The 17,317-nt window shown below is 32.7% G+C and overlaps 1 protein-coding gene and 1 long non-coding RNA gene across 25 annotated transcripts in view; one reads left to right on the forward strand and one right to left on the reverse strand.

The window, feature by feature from the left end:
* para (sodium voltage-gated channel paralytic) overlaps positions 1-17,317 on the reverse strand; it is a 651,733-nt gene that overhangs the window by 80,816 nt on the left and 553,600 nt on the right. For all 24 annotated transcript variants that reach the window (XM_081734028.1, XM_081734020.1, XM_081734025.1 and 21 more), the window contains 2 exons: positions 3,654-3,827; positions 1,132-1,294 (listed from right to left, as the gene is read on the reverse strand). In XM_081734028.1, the coding sequence (XP_081590154.1) occupies positions 1,132-1,294; positions 3,654-3,827 (337 nt within the window). The remainder of the gene's footprint in view (positions 1-1,131; positions 1,295-3,653; positions 3,828-17,317) is intronic.
* LOC145666609 (uncharacterized) overlaps positions 1-17,317 on the forward strand; it is a 118,867-nt gene that overhangs the window by 45,712 nt on the left and 55,838 nt on the right. The window lies entirely within an intron of this gene.

The raw sequence follows: 17,317 nt of genomic DNA on the forward strand, positions 1-17,317 counted from the left end.
GGAAGAGAAAGACGTCAACCCCAGACGTCGTTTGTCCAGTGTCAAATGGAAATTCGTCACTACACTGGATGGGCTTAGATTTATTTATCCGATTGTGATAAAATTCGGTTGTGACTTACACTTCGGCTGTCCAAAATTCCCGTCCAGAATTCTTTTTTTATTGCAAGGCAACTTTTTTACAAGAATTTATGGTCGTTGCCGGATACCGTTGTTATAGAGGTTCACTATTCGTCAGTTACCTGAAAACAGTAACATCAACTACACTGCATCATCTGAATACTATCAGTGACACATACTGACATTTAATTATGCGGGAGATCTCCCTCATCTGAATGGAAATACCATAAATCAAGATCGTTTGTACTAGGGCACGTCTTCATCAAATATGTTTCATTCTATCCACAAATTTATGCAATAAATGCAGACAACCATGTGCAGCTAGGCATTTGCATTTGAGAACATATTGGTAAAGTCACCGTGCCAACCCTATGGATTTTTGTGAATTTGATGTTCTGAAGAAAGAACTTTCCTTGCGTCGTTTCACTACTCTCCAGGATCTGCGGAAAACCTGTAAATAGGAATGGTTTCCCCTTTTTTTGCTTCGTAAAAGCAGAAATTACTGTACAAGACTCTTGTTAAGACATATGAGAGTCACACTGAGGCAAATAGGTAGTGGTGTAATGGAGTTTCCTAGGATAATGTTAAGTTCAAATTTAGGCACTTAAACGCGACTCAACTCTTTGTATTCCCAAGATCGTGCTGACCACATTGATCACATACAATAGATCACATTGTATTTTGTGATCTAAATCATACAATGATGAAATTTACTTGTTCATGATCTCTTTAATAGACCAAACTAATGCAACATGTTCACAGTTTGTTAGCAATATATTTCAACGTGTCTATTCACAAAACAGATAGATAAATTTTTAGCAACGTTAGATTATTTTTTAAATCGTATATTTAGATGTAGTGCAGTAAAAAATAATATAAAATGCTTTTTCTTCCATTTGAAAAATGTTTGTGAATTCCCTTCTTAAAAAAAAAGTGGCAAGTCTGTAATTAGTAATAACAAATACTAAGAGAACGATATACTAGATTAAAATACCAGTAAATGTGTTTACGTACCTACATAGTTCTTGCCGAAAAGTTGCATACCCATCACAGCAAAGATGAAAATGATAATACACAATACAAAGGTCAAGTTACCCAAAGCACCCATGGTTTTACCCATAATGGAAATTAGAAGATTGAGAGTTGGCCAGGATTTTGCGAGTTTGAACACTCGAAGCTGTAAAACAAAACAAAGCATTAGTAATCAATTGTATTTCAGTGCATAGTAGAAAACAATACTTAAACCTATATACTCGATGATTATTTTTCATATCCTATTTCTTAATATTCCAACTTTAACTATAGATATAAACAATCCGCTTTAGTATAAATAATGCGCTTATAACTAGAATAAAACTCACAAAATTAGATATATTAATAATATAGGATTAAAGATATGTATTATATTTAACAATAGAATTAAAAATAAGCAAAAAAAAATTGATAATATCACAATTAGATGTGTAATTGCAAATATTTGTATTATAAATAATTTTCGTTGTAAGTGTGAGTGATATATAAATAATAATCACATAAGGTTCAGTTTGCTTTCCATGTATTGAAAAGTATTATGTAAATGTTTTAAATTTATGATTCGCGTCTTGTTGTTGCAGAGCTATTTGAATTATTAAATAACGAATTTCGAGACAACAAGATCTTGATTATGCACTAGTAGAGCTGGATTTTGAGTTTTCATTGATCAGAAAAGAACCAATGTGAAAGAAATTATTGTAATTTCAGTTTCATAAGAAGAGTAGTAATAGCTCCGTACTCAAATAAAATTATTAGGAACAATTGTAAAAGTTTATAAAATAATTTTAGAAGTTCCAATATATGCCTACATCTTACAACACTTCTTTCTTACCGAGTATTTATGTAATTGGTGATTTACCTATAAAAATTTGCTTACTTATAAAGAAAATATACTTTAAAAAAATGAGGCTTAACGTTATAAATACGAGTTATCTGATTTAAAAGAAACACTATATATGGAGAAACCCAAAAGTTTTATTTGTCTATATCATTTAATAAAATATGTAAGGTTACAAAATTAGAAAAATCTACAGAAAGATTAGGTCCACTTCTACTCAACATATCGGATAGAAAGAATTTATTTCTATTTCTTGATTATAACTTAATGTTACATGGAAGCTTTGAAAGTTGAACTGATATAAAGTTGGAGATATATAAATCTTCCAGTATTTATGGTCACTTTCCTTTAACAAAACATGAATAAAAAGAATTTCATGTATGAGAGTACTGAAAAAAAAGAATAGTAGATAGAAGGATGAGAATTGTTATTGAAGCCGTAAGTAGAAGTTTTAGGAGAGGGCTGAAATTGAAGTTCTACCTCTGGCAACAAAACTTCAGCTACAGTTTCTGAATATTATTTATGTTCGTCTCAAACCATTTAACAGCATTTCCATGATGTAAATCTAAGTTTAACACGTTATGAGTACAGATGGATGAAGAATCGAGAATAGTGTTTGCAGAACTGAAATTGTGTGCTCTTCATGTACGAATTGAATATTTGTTTATATTCTACCACACACCAGCTACAAAGACGGAGAAACCTTGGGAATTGGGAACCTCTGACATGACATCCAACATGTTTAACAGGTTAGTGGTTTGATAGACAATATCAGTGAACACCTCTTAGTCCAATTTAGGGAATAATGGCTAACACACTTTACCAGAATGCATTATCGAAGCAATAATTAAGCTCAGCTCTATACCACCGGTACAATGAAGTAGGATTCATTTTACAGAATGATAGAAGAGAACTTCGTTAAGGATTCTATTACTGTATTTTGAGCACTAGTATAGCCTTCGTTTTCTCCAGATATGAGCTGTATTAATTATGCAAGGAATCTATTTAACGCCGTACAGAAACCTACTATTTTCGATGCTTTCAGGATTCTGTTCTGGTGGAGTATTACAATTAGATAATAATAAATTTAACGATTTAATGGACAGTATGAAAGAAAAAACAATAATGTTCGTTCTACATGATGAGAAAAGAACCTCTCTTGTAAGGTTTCGGGTTTCATGAGGTGCTGAGAAAGAAATTGCAGGTGGAAGTATGATAATTGTTGCTGGGGCCTTAAACAGGTTTTAGGAGGGGGGCTGCATTGCACTGTACGGGAATCATACTGAAAATTACATGGAACCAATTAAAGGAAATAAATAATATACAGTATGAATGATGGTTTTTGTTTTACATTTATTCGTTTGCTTTTGTATGATTCTCTTTCTTTAATTGAACTTCATCAAGAGACATCACTCGGTTGTTTAGTCCCTACGCGATGGCAGGAACTTTTCATTCTGTATTGTATCATAGATGTGTATCTATCTGTATCTATCTCTCTATCTATAATATATATATATATATATATGTGTGTGTGTGTGTGTGTGTGTGTATGTGTGTGTGTGTTTATGTGTTTATTTATGTTATTTAGTAAAAACCACATAATATTCAATGAAGCTGGGCAATAACTATAAAAGTAGATATTGAAATTACCCTTCGAAATACTTACCAATCGAAATGATCGTAATACGGACAGACCTTGAACACCTTCCAATCCTAATTCCAATAGGGACAAAGCAACAATAATAAAATCAAAAATGTTCCAGCCTTCTTGAAAATAGTATTTGGGACTCATTGCTACCAACTTCATCGTAGCTTCTATTGCAAAAGTTGCTGTGAAGAACTGCAAGATGAAAAGTATATGTAGTAACACAAGCATTTAATAATCACTGTAAAATAAATGAAATAATAAAAAATTAAAGAAATAAAACTTGTGCGTTTGGGAAACTTACACAAAATTTACATCAGTGGCTTTCCAAGGGTGGAAGCTATCTACAGCCATCAAAGAAATTGCAGCAACAACTTATACATACGATATTTTTACATTTATTTTTCTTTTCTTATACAGAGTGGTTTCAATGTCATTTAGAACAACATTTCCTCAAAAATAATATCACCACTTCTTTTAGAAGCTGCTTCCACTCGCTAATATACATATGTAATTTTTACTTGTGAATAAAATCTCGTTTTAAGGCTACCGTTCTAATAGGCATTGAATATACAAACTTGTGCTTATTGCAACAAGAAACTAATTGTGTTTCAATTTTTAAAAGGCTCACCACATGTAGAAATTTAAAATACATGAATATATCTGAAGTATGTTGCTATCTAAAGTTGTAAATTAAATTGATCTACTTTTGTACCGTCATTTGAAGCTATATTATATAACCAATAATAAAGAAAAGGTCTTGATCTCTTCTTCAAACGGAAGTTTACAACGAAGTAAAATTTATAAAGTTGCACTATCAATAAATAAATCTACCTGTAGAGCCACCATTAAAAGTTTATACTCTCTATTTTTTTCAATAGTTTTGACACAAAAAAAAGTCAATTACTGTACCATTCTAGTTGCTCTACAGTTATATTTCCAGACTGACAAAATAGTACACAAATTGATATGTTCGTTCCAAAATTATTGAGTGAAATACATATAGTGCATTATTACTAGAGACTTTAATGTGCTTATTTCCTCTTATAATTACTTCGAACTTTGCTACTACTTTATTGGGCTTAAATTAATTATTATTTATTTTTAATCTTAATGAAAAGGGTTAGGTGTTACAATAGCTTTGACGAACTCTCGCCCACTTCAATACAGGCATTTGAATTGCATTGACCTAAGTCTGAACTCGATAGACTGCTAATAATATACTAAAGGACAAGAATTACGTCCTGAATTTACATATTGCTTTCCTATTTGTTTTCAAATTATAAATGTAATAAATTTTAAAGAAGACTTTCAAACCACTCTCGTACAGTATTCGATACGTATCATGATGTCATTTTACGTTGAATACATTTTATGTTAATATGCTGACGTATTAACATAAAACAACATTTATTTATTGTATTCACAATATCAAGAGATGACAAGATATTTGTTGTTTCCGCTTCATTTCCATAAAAACTCGTAAATGTTAAAAACATTTTATTCATTTATTAACTTGATTTTTATAAAACGTTCTCGAGGAATTTGAAGTCTAATTACCGATATCATTGATAAATACTTTCACTCTGAAGTTCAAGTGGAACAATAAGAAATACAATGAAACAGCATATAATGTATTTGATTGTTCTACAAAACAGGAATTAAACTCATCTATTACATGAAATTCTGTCCATAAATTATGTAAAGAAAAACAAAAAGAACTGCTTAATAGTTTTCAAATCGCACTTCTAAGTACAATGCTTTAATACGTAGTCTAGCAAACAGAAATATATGACTGACAGAAATATATAAGACATATATGACTTTGTTTATTGAATTCTGGTCGACGAGAAGCGAGCTGTGCTCTTGAAGAACAAGAGGCTGAGTTCGACGGACACGTGGTCTTCAAACAATGCAAGGACTGGAATTCTGTGCAATTGATGGAGGTTACTTCGACCAGAACAGGCACTTACACGTCGCACTGTTCCGCCTTCAGAAACCTGGATTACAGGAGTACGTCGCAGATCACAGAATTGAGTAACAACTTTTTCTTGATGTGACCAAATATAATTCTACAGGAAAGAAAATTGGTCAAAATGTGGTTCTCCGGAACAACATAAGTTTTTTTTTTTTTTTTTAAATAGAAAACTGCATTGACAATGTCAAGAATATATCAATGAAACTGTTTGTGGACGGTTTGTTTATGTGGATGCTTTGGGTGAGAGTTGGAAGATATAATGTTTGAATTTTAGAATAGAACAAAGTAATAATTGAATTATTTTTTATATGATACCAGTAAAATAATGCCAGCGGCAGAAGAAATTCTTCTATGCATATTATTCTATTTACATAAGCTTACCTTTAATTATTCTTTATCAACTGTAAAAAAAAATAAAATAAAATAAAAAAATAAACAGACCGCCATTGGAAACTTTTATGTGAATGTTCCACAGATGAGTTCAAGCAGAAAATTGAAAAATCGATTGTTCAAATTGATAAGTAACATACACGTCATTGCTCTAACTTCAAATTACCCAAAGTAAAAAAAAGATAGAGGACTTTTAAACTCTTAGAACAACTCCATCTAAACTATTGATTGATTGATTGATTTTTAAGTTTTACGTCACGTTCAGCAGCGAGGCTATATGAGACGTGGACCTACTGATTAATGTGGGATCCCAACCACATGAGCTCCCGCCGGGAATCGAACCCGGGTCTCCCACGCCAAAGGCGCGCATGCTAACCGCTTAGCTACGAAGGAGCTCTCCATCTAAACGAGTCCACTCAGCAGGTATATGTACAAGTGTGATCTACAATCTATGATTTTTATTTGAAAACAAGTTACAGGAGTTCGAAAACTTACAACAGTGACGGTCAAGAAAAAGGAATTTCGTAATACAGTAGTGTTTGAATGCAATTCTGGAATAACAATGTCCAAGTGTCTTTAACCCATCTTTTTATTATTCTGCATTTCTAAACCGAAAGTTGGGGGTCAATATCGAAGGATTAAATCATTTGCCTACCTAATCCTGTTGATACGATCCTTCTTTATATCATCCAGACAATCCAGTCTTTGTCTCCCACAGTCGCTTCTTCCTTTACTCTTTTCTTTCAACAGTATGTTATTTGTTGGAAAGACAATTTATTGTTTATCTTTAAGTTCTATTCAAGGATTATGTATTTTTTACTTATGTGTATATTTGATATAGTTTTACTTGTTAGATTGTTTATGTATTTTTTCATGTAAAATTTTCGAACGCTAGTAAAGTTTTTCTATTGGATAATTATTGAAAATTTACGTTGATATTAGAAATAACATTTTAAAAAATATCTTAATATGAAGGAAAAGAAAATAGTTTATCCGAATTGTCGAAATATACCTTGATAAAAATAAGCTTAACATATGTAAATATACATAAACGCTTATTATCATAATTACATATTCTGTGCATTCATATATTATGGTTTTGAGTATATCTAGTCCACATGGCCATTGAGTAAACTCGTATGCATTTCATGCTCACGGTAACGGTGAAAGCACAGATTTTCCGGTGTTAATCCAACATTATGTAAAAACTGACAAGCTATTTTAGTAGCAGATGGAAGGGCATGAAAAACAGAAATATATTATGCAGGTATTCGATGCACTGACCTCGTACGAACCACTTGAATATGCACAATCTAATTGAGAGAGCCCTTTATGGGCTGAAAACACTACAGTTTATTTTATAATTAATATTTATATTTTTGTGTAGCGCTACAACATATACCATCCCAATCATAGCTCTAAGGCATATTGACAAAATTTGAGCTTATAATAATTAGGAGATGTCCATAATACATTATTATCCAACGTATAAGCCTGAATGTTCTGTACAAATGATACAGATCTCAGAGGTTAACCCTGGATGTACACTAGATATACTGTAAATATCATATGGACCTCAAATAATAAACAACATGTGTTTGTTAACTCACTGAAGAGTTCATTGACTTTATATCAATTAAATGGTTCAGAATAAAAATCTTGGCTTCAATCTACACATACAGCATACTGCATATTATGAGGTACGACTGTCCAACGAAGCGGACTTTTTTCTTCCTTTTTCCGTTTTCATTTGTATGATGATTAATAGGGATAAATTCCATTTGTTGGTATTTTTTACCAGTGTAATCTTCAAGACAATCATACAAACATCTTTCAGCGAACCATGTTCCATTTTTTTTTGGCTTCTCCTTTTTACTTGAAATCCTACTTTGATATTGACCTCGATACATGTTCTTCCGTGAAAACTTCAAAATGATCAACTTGATTTGGGAGTACCTACATAAGCAACAAGTTCAAGTCTTCATAATGAGGGAAAAATAGCATCACCTTCTGACGTCTACATTAAACCTCATATTAAGTAATCGATTAGTCAACACACATTTGGACCTCTTTTCAGTATTATATTGTTTTTTTTTTTTTTTTTTTTTTTATCTATTGCATTGATGAGCTATCTTAGGCTTGAAAGTTTATTTTGACTGTTTATTTTAAATGGCAGTATATAAGTTGGGTAATAACTGTAACAAATGTAATTAGAGAATTTTATTGTAGACATCAAAACATTTCTGTTGTCAGGATGTGTACGACTGCATATCGAACTTAGTTTGGAACGAAAGAAAAGAAAAATAATAAAGAAATTAATTAATTAAGAAGGACTCACATGACAACTTTACACAGTAAGCGCTGGATAGAAATATTTAGCTTTCAAAATAGCTTGAAAGCTAAGTAATTTATTTATTACCTTCCGAATTATATACTTTGAACTACAATATAAGTACCTTTTATTTTGATTTATATCAATCAAAATAACAGATATACCCAAAATATTTCTTCACAATATTAAATTCGTCAACGTTTATAAAGTCTATTTTTATTAGTTATCCTAAGGGTAAGTACATATTTACTATGAATCGATGTAGCTTCGTTCGAATTTCAATGAAATAATATATAAAATCGGGATGATGTAAGCAAATAATCTTTTATTATTGAAATAGCAACAGGAAATAAAATAAAGTTTCCAAAGTGTGTGTGTAAGAAAGGAACTTAAATTGAAGGTAATAATCATACTTAAACTAAAGGGTTACGACCGACCCGATGGCTTTGTTTTAAGTTGAATGATGTAAGGTCAGTCTGTTATTTTTCACACAGAGAAGAACCTGAAGGGACTAATTCAGAAAGCATTAATAATTAATATATTTTATAAACGATGGACTTCTATGAAGATGAAAAGGAATATTTTCTACGTCCCTCTAACTTCAAAAACCTAACAAGACGATTATAGAAAAGTTAAAATGTAATTCATTAATAAATGTTTCTAAGATTTCATTTCAGGAAAAGTGGAATTCACGAACAAAATCTTTTTCTTATGAAGTAAATTTAAGCAATTACTATAAAACACAAAAGTATATTTGAAAATTTAGTAAAAGTATAGATTTCGTAAGCACTGCTACACATACACGGCGTTAAAATAAACACAACCTATGTGAGATTACTAAAACGTATCATTAATTAATACATAGCAACACTGCTTCCTGCCATTAATTAATTTTATATTCTCTTTAAATCCTTTTCTTCGCTTTGTAGTGACATCAATTAACGTTTTTCAGATTTCTTATCTATCATCCAAATTCAATCATTTGTAGTCTCTCCATAACCGAATGATTCTTATTTTCATTTAATTGTGTTTTCTGAAAGTAACAAAAAAGTATTTTTGTTTACACTCGAGTGAAGAGAGAATTCTCAGTCCTTGCATTACTTTTCATATAATAAAAAGTAATGATCTCAATCACTCTTCAAAAACATATAGTTAACCCTTCATAAAGAGTTGTGAGCGTGTGTCCTCCCTCACTTCCATTCCGTTTGTTGAAATTCCCCAGTCAGCCTCATCTGAAGTGGAATAAGGCTCTATGCACAATACATTGACGCAAACCTTGTAAAATGGTGTCGTTCTAGAACGTGTTGGCAACGCTTTACCGTGATGACTTGCCTTACGTGCTCAGAAAACAAAAGGATGTGAAGTGGCTATGATGTTTTAAAAAATAGTTCAGTAAAACTCGATGCCATCGACGTTTATTTCTATTGTTTTTTTTTTTTTTTTTTTTTTTTGGCGTTTTGAGTGCTCTATTTAAATGGCAAATAGGTATAAAACTCAATGGTACAAATATTATTTACAAAAGAATACTTTCTAATAATATTTTAATACTACTCATTACCATTAATAGGCGTAGGAAGACAGACACTTGGTGTCGACGGCGCGAAAGTTTGGCATTCTGACATCATCACCAAAATGAAGATGTAATAAGTAAATCGAGTGTAACAATAATCAGTGATAAATTAAGTAATCCTCTATGGTTTAGTGAAATTAATGACATAAATATTTTTCACGGTTAAGGCAGTTCCACAACGTAAACATTATTTTGGAAAATTAGTGAAAGTCAGTGAATATGTAAGAACATGATGTAAATTAGTTAAAAACCATGTGAATTCACATCGTGAAAATCTATAGGGTACATTTCTGGTCAACCAGCAAAATTAATCATCGCAGTTAATCATGCCAATAATAATGGTAATATAATAATAAACAAGTGAAAAGACCAAGTTTTTCATCGTACTTCCAATTTGTTGCATATCATGTAACCTCGCTGTAAATCGTACAATAAGAGGATCCAAGTCGAATTGACTTGAATGGAGCCCTAAATTCATCGTTGAAATAGGAAGACGAAACAAAAAGGAATTTCTCTCCTACGGAATTACACTGAATTCCTCCCAAAATCCCCCATAATCAACATGGAAAGCAGTGAAGTGTTCAGTGAACCAACGTGTGCTAAGTGGTCGTGCATCACCAATCCTAATATAAGCCAGCAATAAAATATAACACCATTTTAAATCAATTCTTCGTTCTTTTTTATTTTTTTATTATATAAATGGGCTGGTAGGTTCTGAATATATATTAAAATCGATGTATGAATAAAAGTATGCTAGTAAAGGTTACACGTAAGTAAATGTAAAATGTAAATTGCCTACTGATCAAGTAAAATTTATCCTGTGCATTTGTATTGTTTTCAGTTATGTTCATCACGTTCCGTACATAAATCATTACAAAAATCCTTAACATTTTGTGTCGGTATTCATACATACTCTGTACGCCTTAATGATAGACGCGTCAGGGATGGTGGGTGAGTACGAAAGCAACCTCCGCATGAGTTCATTTTGGTTTATGACTCGATTAAGAGAGACATTTATCTTTCGTTCTAACCACTGCCGCCTGCAGAGTTAAATATTTGTTTTTACTGACCACTAAATCCATTTTGGACATAAAAATTAATAGCCCGAACATGGGAAATCGAACCCGGCCGGCCATAAGAATGGCGCTCGAAGAGGGACGGACGAGAATCGAATCCGGCCGGTCATAGAGTAAATCCAACGAATTGGATTGTGTGGTCATCTGAGAACGGTTTGTTTTTATCCAGTTACGATAAAGATAAATGCATCAGCAAATTTGGTCCTTTGCCTGAAATGAATATTTCTGGGAGCTGTTGCGGACGGAATGGATTTTTTTTTCTTTTATGCTTCTATTCCATCTTCCCACTAACAATAGTGCAGCCAGAATTATATTTACTCTTACCTTTGTTATTACAATATTGAGTTAATTCCCTTTTTTGAAAACTTTCATTGAGAACATATCGAGTCTCATATTCACCAAACAATTAATGCAATGCCGTTAGCTGTAAGTACTTTTTATGATTCATCTAGTTTAGCCATCAGTCTGACTCATTTGGGGTATAATCATCAATCAAAATTGTGTTGTGAAACAGAAAGTTTTGCACAATGGACCATAACTTTTTAGTATCTGTACTAGGACCATGAAATTTTGTGTGCATGTATCGTGTTCTTTATGATAAAATTATATAGCAAATTTTCTTCCTCTATTTAGAGATACGTCCGCAAGAGAGAAGCAAGTAGACTGTCGCACCTACCAACAGTCGGTCATTGAAGTCCTGTACAAGGCCGTCAATTACTCAGCCATACCAATTCAACACAAATTGCTTCTTGTATATAGAGATGAGACATTGCACCACAGCAATATCCAGTAAAGAGTACAAAGGTTCCACCATGCTGATGTCAGTCTGCTGGATTAACAAGTTACGGGAGATCATCAACTGCACAACAACATAAACAACATAACAACGTGAACAACATAAACAAAAAGCACATTGGCAAATGTGTAACCGCACGCAGCAGCGCAAATCTGTCTTCAACATGGAAAGGGGGGACGAGTAAGACCATCTTCCCATATATATATTTTTTTAAAGCGATATTCAAAATATTTATGAAATTGAAAAACGATCCTGTGAAGGATCAGAGAAGCAGAGTTGTCTTTAACATTGGGAGGCGGGCAGATTTGAGGATTATTCTGGGAAACATATCAATTTCATCTCACTTTCCTTTGAGCAATCGAACACAAATCATTACATTTCTCTCTCCTCCCCCCCAAAAAAAAATTCAAATCGGATTATTGGAGAGCAGTCCCTCCAGTTTCAAGATGGGGGACATATCCCTCTCATGCCCCCAAGATTTGCGCCAGTGACCACACGACAGCTTGTTCAAGCGACTGTGTTATCTGTGGGTAGTATTGTAACATTAATATAGTCATTAAGTTACAGAAGATTTTGTGCTGTTGAGCGCTACACCTGTTCACAAGCGTAAAGAAACAAATCCACTCTACCAATCACACACAGTAGAAAATCAAAAGTATGGGATGGGAAGTGGTTTGTCAACACCTTTATAGTCCGAACCTGGCCCCGTACAATTTCTTTTCGTTTCGTCGCCTGAAGCCCGCCTTCAGAGTAGGCAGTTAACAGTGACCAATATCCCGTTGTGTGTGTGAAACAGTGGTGTAATAGTCAGCGCTCGGAGTTTTACCAAAGTGCATTTATTCACAACGGATGGAGAAACTTTGAGTAATATGCATATGTACATAAAGAACACAAGCACATGTACACAAAATTTGACGGTCCTATGCAACTATTAAATAAGTTATGCCCCATTGTAGAGAACTTTTTGAACGCCTTTTGTACTGAAATGAATTGTGAGACATGCAGAGAGTATCGAATAAAATCTGGTTAAGTTTACAATATTTATTTACCTTTCAGTCTAAATAATCTGAGACTTCTCAAAGGCCAAATTTTGAAGTGAAGCTAAATTATTTACATCTAATAAATAAATAAATAAATAATCATTTCCATGCTTGGAAATTATATATGTTGTAATATATGCATTCCAGCGGGATATGCCTAAATGTAAACCGACAAGAGGATTGAAAAAGAAATATAGACAACCCCTGTGACAGTGCCTAATTTTCCTGTCTTTTGAAAGTATTATATATTCGAATATTCTTTTATTTCTCTGTTAGAACGTGAATTCTGTTCACCTGTTATCCGACACCGCTACAATTAATTTTGTCATAGTCCGATCTTACAGTCTGCGAAAGACGTCAATTATTGCTGTACGTTATGAGATTATTCGGTTCACCCGTGAAGTCGTTATTATCGAAAAATAGCATCATTATAGCACGCAATATTAATAGCAAAAATGTTGCGAAACCCGCTAGTCTTGCGAAACTAAACTGATTGACAAAAAAATTTAGAGTGATAAAGAACATGGCTATTACTCTTAAGTTTATAAGTACAAACGTAACTTTTATCTCAATTTGCATCCACACAACCTAGTTTGTACCAGTAAAAGCAGTGCTGCATAAACAAAATATCCATTGAAGAATTATGATTGACAAACATCACGTAAGCCAGGTTAAAAAAAAAGTTATACTAAGTACATAAACTCTGAACTTTCGATCAATAGAACAATGATAGATGAATATATTGTAGTCAGATGAATGACTAGTTACAATATTCCTTATAAAGGTCACTCAGGTCGTGTTTCAAGTGGAGGAATATCGAAAAAGATGTACAATCCAGACAGCCTACTTCCAACAGTTAAAATAGGGTTACATTTTTCAGGGCTTATAACATGCTTATCGAGAAAGAAACATTAGCAGGAACTATAAGACCATTTTGGTCGACCATCTAGCATGGCCTTATGTAATAAAAATATCTTGTAATCTCTTTTTCCCAGAAAAATGGCCTGGTAATTACATTCAGTTATCATAACAAACGAAGGACTAAATATAGATTGTCATCCAAAAATATCAAAATACTTAAACACACATTTAAAAAAACCCTCTTGCTACTGTTTCGTATATTACTCGTAACAAGTGTAAAGAGTAAATACAGACCTATAGGAACTACTTATACTTTGTACACTTATCAGGGAAGACGGTTGAAAAATACAATATGAGCAAAACATCACGATACGTACCAAACATCTACAACAATAAAAGAAGAGAAATGTAACTACTAATACACAATCCTTCTCGTTCCAAAGGATACATTTTTTAAAACATAAAAAAATTGTTTTAAAATAATTTTACAAATATTAATAAAAGAAATATAATATTTTATTTTAATAGTTAATGTGCGAACTATTACATTTGATCTAATAGATCTGAAAGTGATAAATACAAAATATTAATGAATATCCATTGTTTATTCTTTCAAAGCTGCACTTACAAGTATTCAAAACTGTAAGTGCTTAATTGTTAAACTTAAATTTTCTTGTATCTTAATGGTATAAATTAATTTTGTTATTTATTATATCTCAAATAAGTAAATAAATAAATAATAAAATTTTCTTTTTTCTTTTTGATGGTTGATTTGATATACTTAGAACAATGTTTGATTAAAGTTCTAACTTCATTTTTGTTTAAGCCATATTAAGAAAGTCTTATTGTACAAATGAAGCAGTGTAAAAACGAAACTTTGGTCTTTTTTTTAAAAAAAAGGAAAGAAAAACTAAGATTAATTACTTAATAAACTTCTTAAACAGGAACTTCTTTAGATAAAATTTCTCAAATAATTCGCACATTACACTAGCTTTACTCTATACGAAACTATTTATACTAGCATATATGACGTGAAGTAGGCTATAAAATATGATATACAGTCTGTCAAAAGTGAAGCTTCCACACGGTAGAATTTAAATAGCATCGTCGTAAAATGACCCCTTCGACATCTCGAAAATTGAAAAGGTTACACACAACTCAATAATTTAATAAGATTAACCTTCCAAACATCAAGCAGGCTACAGAGACTATTTAAAAAAAAAAAGTCGTAGATAATATTTTTTTGTTACAACTTTATTTTCCTTAATATTCTTTAGCTTAATCAACATAAAATCCGACTAAAAGAAATATATATCATTAACAATCTGTTTGCAAAATGTTAATGTCTTTATTTTTGCATAGTACGCATTTATATATGAACCACTTGGATGCCAAGTAGCCTAATCCAAAATTGAAATTTGCAGGAGAAAAATTTGAAGTTCAATAACTCATGAAAAATTTATATTTCTGTTGCATTGGCAATCGTAACAACAACTATGTAGTTTAAAGTCTTATAATTTACTGTTTACAATTTTCTTCTTTTTTTAAAAAAAGATACTTTTGTATAGAAGTAAATGAAGACAATAGTCCATTTTTCCAAATTTTTGGACTTAGATCACTTGACATCCAAGCGGTCCATATAATAAAAGAAACTACACAACGTTCCTGAATATTTCCCTCATTTAATAGAATTTTAACTTTGGTTCCCACTTTTGCTGGAGTCTTTGTCGAGTCCGTTTCCTGTCTGTTGAGAAACCAAGACTGTTTACCTACACTTTGTTTTTAAGATTTCCTCCGCTGCTGGAATCTCCACGTATTCACTTGTTATTCGACTAAATACAAACAAAATCTTGAAATAAATGAAATAATCTTACTATGTAGCCCACTATATGTGAACTGGCTACCATCACATTATCGGAAAAATGTTACTAAATCAATAGTCGGTATGATTTCTATAATTTCAATTTATGGTGTCACAAATTCGTGTGCACTCTACCGCTTGATGATAAGTGTACTGAATTAATCTTGTCTTAACGGGAAACACAACAACGGACATAAGATGAAAGCCACGGGATTAGTCCAAGTAAAATGGAAGCGGATTTGACAAAGGTTCCACCAAAAAATGGAGCCGAATTTATATCCCATTAAATAAGAAAAATATGCAGGTATATTATTAAATTTCTTTTAGTATAATCTATGTTACAGTTTCGAAATATATCATTTCCTTCATCAGACACATTATGAATGAACAACCTAATGCTATAGCTTATAACTTTCAGAAAAAGAAAGGAGATAATTTTTAACAACTAAAAGTATTCTGTCTTTCATTTTATAGTTCTAAATTTTTAATTAGGTACAGATCTCAACTTTTAATTAGGTTCAAAGTTTTACTTTACGAAAACTCACTTTTAGTTAAACATATACCTGCGTTATCTTTATCTATATCTTATTCTACACTCCGTGTTGTGCCTTTTTGATCTATTTCTGTTCTATCTGATCTAATAACTTGTTCCACAATTCATGAATCGCTAGACATCTACACTAGATAACTACAATTCATTATTCCTTCTCTCTCTCTTCTCATCATATCCACTGTGCTTTTTCCACTTTCTTTTAATTTTTATTATATATATGTATGATAAAAATTATACATTATACTAGCCATAGTATTACGACCACCCACTAATGTCTGGTATGTCCATCTTTGGCTTGCATGACTGCAGCAATACGATTTGGCATTGAAGCAATGAGATCTTTGTAGGTGGCTGGAGGATTGGTGCAGAATATTTGCACATACAAATCATTTAATTCCTATAAATTCCGTGAAGGGGAGCGATGAGTTCAGATCTAACATTCAATGACATCCCAAAGGTGTTCAATTGGGCTAAGATTGGGTGAGTTTGGGGCGCTTGCAACAATTGAAATTTCCCATTATGCTCCTTGAACCACTGCAACACAACGTAGGTCTTGTGACAAGGAACATTGTTCTGCTGAAAGGTTTCATTGGCAGCTGGGAAATATGGCAACATGAATGGGTGTAGGTGATCAGCAACGATATGCCAATAGATAGGAGCCGTCATAGTGCCCTCCACATGCACTACCGGGCCCATAAATGATTAAGTAAAGGTTCCTCAAATTATAATACAACCAACGGCCTATCTTTGCCCTATTCCTAGCAGCTGTTCTGCTAGAAGACGACAGATTCTGAACGACCATCGATGTAATGAAGGCAGTGTCATGATTCATCGGACCATGCAACATTGTGCCATAGTTCGGGGGCCCAATGACGATGGACACGTGCCCATTCCAGTCATCTAGATGTCGTGCGATTAATATTGATACATGTGTGAGACGTCACATGCGGAGACCCATATCTAACAACGTATGTTGAACTGTGTGCTCAAACTTGTGATTTGTCCACTGTTGAAGTCTAATGTTAATTATGCCACAGTTTGTGCCTTATCCTGTTGTACCAAGTTCGACAATCTACGACGTCTGACATCTTTAGTGAGGTGTGGGTAACCCAAGTCTTCTGGTTTGGTGCTGGTTTCAACGTACTTTTCATACCTTTGGAAAACACTAACCACAGCCGATCGTGAACACCTCACAAGTCGCGCTATTTTCGAGATGCTCGTTCCCGCC

This window comes from Thermobia domestica, chromosome 12, assembly GCF_964235325.1.
Source record: "Thermobia domestica chromosome 12, izTheDome1.hap1.1, whole genome shotgun sequence".
In the NCBI taxonomy this organism is placed as follows: Eukaryota; Metazoa; Arthropoda; class Insecta; order Zygentoma; family Lepismatidae; genus Thermobia; species Thermobia domestica.